We start from the raw sequence: 6,976 nt of genomic DNA, 5'->3' as shown, positions 1-6,976 counted from the left end.
AGCACAGGCGGGGAACGTTGGAGTCCTCTGTCACTGAAGGAAGCAAGCCTCCTGTTCGCTTCAAGCTGTCTGGCTGCCGGCCGCCATCTTGGCTGGCAGTTAATTTGCATGTCTCCCTGATTAGCCAATGGGAAGGGTAGCGGCTGTACGGCTAATTACCATGTTTCTCTTTTATTAGATAGGATTGAAAATCACTTAATAACCCCACTTTCCATATTTATTTCTCTACTACCTCTATTCTAACCCTTGACAACCTCTCTCTCTCCTTCACAAATGGGCTTCTTTTGTCTCTAAAATACAGAGAAATTTAATTCAGTCCTGAATCCTCTCCCACCTAGATAGGAGTTGTCTGCAGGCATAAAAAGAGTCTTTTGAACACACAAGAGCTTTTTGCAGAATGAATACTTAGAAATGAAATTTTCTTTTTGTTACATATGTGTTTTTTGGTGTTGGAGTTAAAAGTGCTGACTTCTGTTTTACATTTAAAATTCTTCATTTAAAAAATTTTCATATTATACTAGTGGCCCAGTGAATGAAATTCATGCATGGGGGGTGAGGTGTCCCTCAGCCCAGCCTGTACCTTGGGACCCCTCTCACAATCCAGAACTGCTGGCTCCCAACTGCTCACCTGCTTGCCTGCCTGATTGCCCCAGACCCCTCTCCTGCCAGCCTGATCGATGCCTAACTGCTCCCCTGCCGGCCCGATTGCTCCTAACTGCCCTCCCCTGCAGGCTTGGTTCCCCCAACTGCCCTCCCCTGCAGGCTTGGTTCCCCCAACTGTCCTCCCTTTCAGGTCTGGGTCCCCCCAACAACTGTGCTCCCCTGCAGGCTTGGTTCCCCCCATCTGCCCTCCCCTGCAGGGTTGGTCCCCTCCCCACTGCCTTCCCTGCTTGCCTGATCGCCCACAACTGCCCTCCCCTGCCAGCCATCTTGTGGCCACATGGAGGCGGCCATCATTGACTACATGGGGGTGGCCATCTTGTGTATTGTAGTGATGGTCAATTTACATATTACTTTTTTATTAGGTAGGATTAAATTCAATTTCCTTCTTTCCTTGGGCTCCTCATTGGTTCTTTCATTCATTCATTCATTTGTGGATTAAAATTTTATTCACAGCCCCATTGTGTTCCCACACAGACTTAGGCCCTGGGGACACAACAGTGAGAAGAGTAATCACTGTCTATCCTCATAGACATGACACACTGGGACATTTATAATGCAAGAGCTTTGGGGGTCCTCACTCTGTCCTAACAAGGGGTCTCATTCCCTTCATGAGCTTAAGTCATAACCTCATGTCTCCCTCCTGGGTAGACCACTCTCAGTCACTGAGATTGCCCTGGGGCTTCTGACAGCCTGCTGTCAAACAAAGCCACTCTCCCAGAGCACAAGTACTGGGGAACTCAGGACCCTGCTGTCATCCACAGGACCTGTGCAGACTCTTCTCCTCCTGCCTCCAGGGCACATGTCATGGGCTGGATGGTGAGTGGAGAGGTTGGACATAGAGGGTCCGTGTTGCAGTAGAAACAGCCCAAGCTCTAAGATTCAGAGAGAACTGGGTTTAAATTCAGGATCAAGGACTCCAAGACTGTGTGGTTCAGAAAGAATCTTAATCTCTGGAAGCCTCCATTCTCCACAGAGAGTTTGGCCATGAGGGTCAGTGGTTATAGAGCAGGTGCTCAAGTCTTGTTTTGTTCCCAGGCCCACAACTGAAGTGCTTATGAACATGGATATGATTGTAACACCCTGGGAGACCGACCTCACAACAACCAATGACAGTGATGAATATTATACAGAGAACATAATCCTGGAATTACTGAAAGTCTTCTTGGCCCTGGTGGGGCTGCCAGGGAACGCGGTAGTGCTCTGGCTCCTGGGCTTCCGCATGCGCAGGAACGCCTTCTCTGTATACATCCTCAACCTGGCGGGGGCTGACTTCCTCTTCCTCTGCTACCAATTTATGCATAGTCTAGTTTTACTTTTTGACTTTGATTTTGTCGTTGGAGTAATTAGGACATTTCTCTCGCCTGTGTCAAACTTTGCCTACATCTCAGGCCTGAGCTTTCTCAGTGCCATCAGCACGGAGCGTTGCATGTCTGTCCTGTGCCCCATCTGGTACCGCTGCCGCCGCCCCAGACACATGTCCGCCATAATATGTGCCCTGCTCTGGGCCCTGTCCCTGCTGCTGAGCATCCTGGAAGGGAACTACTGTGGCTTCCTGGTGAGGAACATGCATCATGTTTGGTGCCCAGTGTTGGATTTCATCACTGTGTCATGGCTGGTTTTGTTATTTGTGCTTCTCTCTGGGTCCAGCCTGGCCCTAATGACCAGACTGTTGTGTGGCTCCCATCGGGTGCCGCCCACCAGGCTCTACGTGACCATCATGCTCACAATGCTGGTCTTCCTCCTCTGTGGCCTACCCTTCGGCATCCACTGGTTCCTCTTATACTGGTTTGATGCCTTCCCTCATCTTGACCAGTTTGTAGTATCCCTGTCCTGTGTCAACAGCTGTGCCAACCCCATCATTTACTTCTTCGTTGGCTCCTTCAGGCAGCGATGGTGGAAACGGAGACACACCCTGAGACTGGTTCTCCAGAGGGCTCTGCAGGACACTCCTGAGGTGGATGAACCTGGAGAAAGCCTTCCTGGGGAAACCCTGGCCATGTCGGGAAGCAGTCTGGGGCTGTGATGAGAGCCTCTGTCCTGATCAGTCTGGAGTAACTTTCAGACTCAATATTGCCCTGCCAGGCTTGGAAAGTATCTAGTTTTCTCTCAGACTCAGCCCCAAAATACTTCAGTGATTCCCCAAGCTATTCAAATAGGTTCTTTTTTAACCTGGCTGTTCTAGTTTTTCTCAGAGAAAGCATTAGTCTGAACATTATACCTCTCCATCGTCCTTGACATTACCAATAAATTTCTCATGTAATCTTCTGAATTTATTTATTGAATGATTTTTCTTTACAATTTTCATTGCAACAGAAAGAATTCCTCTCTGAATCAGACAAATCCAGGTCTGAAGTCCTGGTCCTGCAGCTCTCCTCTCCAAGCCTCCGTTAATTCATTGTAAAATGTGGTGAAATCACCTGCTCATAGAATCATAGTGGGAATAAATTAGAAAACAGGTGAAAAGGACTCAGCCAGGTGTCAAATATGACTAATTATTTCATAAACATCAGTGGTTAATACATTTGAAGCCTCTAATGTATTATTGACTTCTGAGGTAATATTTAATAAGTTAAAAAAAAAGAATCCCTGTCCAAAACCATAAATAGTCATTCAGAAATTGTTCTACCTGATTGGATAGAAAAAGAAGATTCCCTATGTTTATCTCAGACTATAGGCCCTTTAGATTCATGCTTAGTGCTGTGGTTGGGGGCATTCTACAGGGTAAAAGCTTGAATAAATGAGTTGGCCTACCTCTAATCTCATTGGGTTGTCTGGGTTTAGGGAAAATGATATCTTTTGATAAGCACGGTCCAGGAAATTGGGCCTGTGAAAGGCCCTCCGGTAGCATTTGTCCACAGCATCTTCTCTGCCTGGATCACTGCCTGGCACAGTATAGCACACAGTATTAGTAGAGTTGGGTAAACACAGAAATGAGTGGATAAGTTTCTCTCACTGTTTCCAATGCTTCATAGTTAACTTTTTGAGGAAATGCCATGTAACTCCATTTGGCTGCGGCATGGGCACATGAAAGGAAGTTATAGGAACTAAATGTGAAAACACTTGTTGTCCCCACATCATGTGAAAGAAATCTAGCTAACAAATGTCCTGGGGAGAGAGAGAGAGGTGACAAGTAGTGCATGTGGTGTGCTAATTCTTTATCTGCTGAAAGGGAACACAGTTTACACAGTTGTTGATATTGATAAGTCACAACTAGAAAGGAGGTCTCATTACACAAAGCTATAATATAACTTGTAAAAGAGTTAAAATGGGAACTGTAAACATTGGTTGCTATTGGTGATTGAGATTAGGAGAGACTTTACATTTTTATTTTGTATACTCTTGTGTCCTCTGAAATAAACTCAGGTGCATTCATTACTCCTGGGAGTAAATGGAAATAGATCAGATGATCCAGGCCATGCAAAACCCTGAATGCCAAGCAAAGTATTATTTAGCTATGCAAGTTGACATTGCCTGTTGGGTGGGCTGCCTGCACACACCCATAGTGGGCAGTGACAGGCTCCAGTTCAAATATTCCTCACTGAAGGGGGACCAGATGGGGTAAAATGGACAGAGGAACAGATAAGTCATTGCACTCAGGGCAAATGAGAAGCATCTCCTGAGGCCCTTGTCTCACATCTCCAGAATCTCATTTGCCAGTGCCCCTTGGGCAGGAAGTCACAGGGGCTGCCCGGCATCTTGATAAGCCTCTCTTGGTCATCAGGTTCCACTCCTGCTCCTGCAGACACCTCCTATCCAGGGGTAGGAGAGCATTCTCTGGTGTTTGGCACTCTGTGGAAAGCTGAAGGGTAAAGGGAAAGATAAGTTACCAGAACACAGCGAGGCTATGGCTGTAGCGGTGGTTGTCATTTTGACCATAAGAAAGGTAACCAGACTGGGGCTATGTCCTTAGGTAGAGTAACACCACCATGGCCAACTCACAGCCTGACATTAGAGAGCCAGGGAGTTGAAACCTGTCCTCCTCCTGCCCTCCAACCACCTGCCAGTGTCTCCTTCCTGAGAGCAATCAGGACACTGAGGGAAAGGGGTCCAGTGGTGAGGGAAAGGGACCTGTCTCCCAGGATGCAGAGGAAGGTAGAGAAGCTGGAAATGCGATTTGATGTGAAATGAAGAAACCCATCTCTTCTTATCGTCTCCCAGTAATTGGTTTTCCTGGTCTCTCTCTCTCTCTCTCTCTGTTTCTCTCTGTTTCTCTCTCTCTCTCTCTCTCTCTCTCTCTCTCTCAGATCAATAAGATCAATTTCTCATTGTATCTCCTCAGTTTGTTTGTTTGACTCTGTGCACCTATTGGGTGTCACTTTTTGGAATAATCTCTCACTATCATCATAAATGCCTTGATAATAAACTTGATAATAAAATGTAGTTTGGTGTTTGTTTTTTAAAGTGGGAGTACACTGCTAATGATAAGTATTTTATATTTATTATTTTGGCTGCTCTAGGAAGAAATCCATTATAAGAGTGAATTAAACTGTGTCCTACTAGACACACCACTGTTCAGAAGGAAAGTACCTCCTGTCTTCATAGAGATGACACACTCAGCCATTTCCAACACAAGAGGACAGGTCATACTCATACCCCTCATAGCAAGAGAGTGTATTCCATTTATCTTATCATAAAGAACCCAAAATCACCATCTTCTTTCTGGAGGATGGATATTCTCAGTCACTGAGAAAAGCCAAGAGGTCATGGCTGGGACTTTCAACTTTGAGTCCTTGAAAGGAAATCTCAGTCCCAGGACAGAAGCAATGGTGAGCTCCGAGTCCTGCTGTCATCCCACATTACCTGTCGAGACTATGCTCCTCCTGCCTCCGGAAGACATGACATGGTCTCCGACTATGAGTGGAGGTATTTGGACTACAGACTATTCCCATGTGAGAAGAAGGTCCATGTTGGGTAGAGAGAGCCCTGACTCTAGAGTCAAAGAGAACTGGATTTGAATCCAGGTTCCAGGACTCCAAGGCAGTGAAGCCTTTGGTATCATAATCTCTGTAACACAGACAGTAATTCCCAGGTAGCAGGGTGGCCATGAGACTCACTGATCATGCACCAGGTGCTCACGTCTTGTTTCTGTTCCAGTGGCACCAGTGGAGGGTTCCCGAGCATGAATCCATCTGTCACAGCCTGGAGCAGCGAATTCACATCAATAAGTGGTGGAGAACAAGCTTTCAACACAGAGTTCCTAATCCTGAAATTACTGACAGCCATCGTGGCCCTGGTGGGGCTGGAAGTGAACGTGGTGGTGCTCTGGCTCCACACCTTCAAATGCGCAGGAATGCCTTCTCCATCTACATCCTCAACCTGGCTGGAGCCAACTTACTCTTACTCTGCTCTTATAGATGCCCTGGAGACACTCATCAGGAACTTCTACCTCATCTCTATATTCATCCCACACTTTTTCATGACTGTGGCTGTCTTTGCCTACACTTCAGGGCTGAGTTTTCTCAGTGTCATTAACACAGAGGGTTGCCTGTCTATCCAGTGGCCCATCTGGTACTACAGCCACCAACGCAGACACCTGTCAGCCCTCACGTGTGCTCTGCTCTGGGCCCTTCCCCTGCTGCTGAGCATCCTGTAAAGGAACTACTGTGGTCCCTGAGTAGGGATATACATCGTGTTTGCTGTCCAGTGATGGATTTCATCACTGTGGCGTGGCTGATTTTGTTATTTGTGCTTCTCTCTGGGTCTAGCCTGGCCCTGATGATCAGACTGCTGTGTGGCTCTCAGTGGGTGCAGCTGACCAGGCTCTACGTGACCTTCGTGCTCATGGTGCTGGTCTTCCTCTTCTGGGGCCTGCCCTTCAGCATCAACTGGTTCCTCTTACACTGTTATCAAAAAGATTTCGATGCTTTCGTTCCTCATTTCTTGGCGGCAGTTCTCCTGTCCCGTGTGAACAGCTGTGTCAACCCCATCATTTACTTTCTTCGTTGGCTCCTTCAGGCAGCAATGGTGGAAGCGGAGACACACCCTGAGGCTGGTTCTCCAGAGGGCTCTGCAGGACACTCCTGAGGTGGATGAACCTGGAGAAAGCCGTCCTGGGGAAACCCCGGACATGTTGGAAAGTCTAGTGTCCTGATTCAGAGTCTTCCTTTGTTCAGACACATGTGACTTTGAAAGCCATCTTTATCCCTCTCTTTTGGTTGGTTTTCTTACCGTGTTTGCCCTCTGGGCCCCTGAATTAAAACAACCCTATATAATAAGAGAGGAATATGCTAATTAGACATTACGCCCTGGATCACCAGGAGGGTGGACCAGCGAGGTACAAGAGGGCTGTGGAAAGCTACAAGAGGGGGCAGGG

The 6,976-nt window shown here is 47.1% G+C and overlaps 1 protein-coding gene and 1 pseudogene across 2 annotated transcripts; both read left to right on the top strand.

Annotated features, from left to right (window-relative positions):
* LOC102254661 overlaps positions 1-6,754 on the top strand; it is a 14,513-nt pseudogene extending 7,759 nt beyond the window's left edge.
* On the top strand, positions 1,724-2,831 carry LOC102254957 (mas-related G-protein coupled receptor member X2). 2 transcript variants are annotated; one of them, XM_014530881.1, is made up of 2 exons: positions 1,724-2,218; positions 2,506-2,689. In XM_014530881.1, exons 1-2 carry the CDS (start codon positions 1,724-1,726, stop codon positions 2,614-2,616), a joined length of 606 nt encoding a protein of 201 aa, XP_014386367.1. In that variant the 3' UTR covers positions 2,617-2,689. The 2 variants fall into 2 exon arrangements, with proteins under 2 accessions (XP_014386367.1, XP_005883417.1); XM_005883355.2 differs by having other exon boundaries at positions 1,724-2,831.
* Positions 6,755-6,976: the final 222 nt, after the last annotated feature.

Source organism: Myotis brandtii, unplaced genomic scaffold (assembly GCF_000412655.1).
Source record: "Myotis brandtii unplaced genomic scaffold, ASM41265v1 scaffold782, whole genome shotgun sequence".
Lineage (NCBI taxonomy): Eukaryota > Metazoa > Chordata > Mammalia > Chiroptera > Vespertilionidae > Myotis > Myotis brandtii.
Note: the sequence above shows the minus strand (reverse complement) of the source record. Positions and strands in the feature narration are given on the sequence as shown.

What these genes read in the sequence shown, in the direction of transcription:
- LOC102254957 (XM_005883355.2), top strand. Translation starts at nt 1,724, where the DNA reads ATGGATATGATTGTAACACCCTGGGAGACCGACCTCACAACAACCAAT.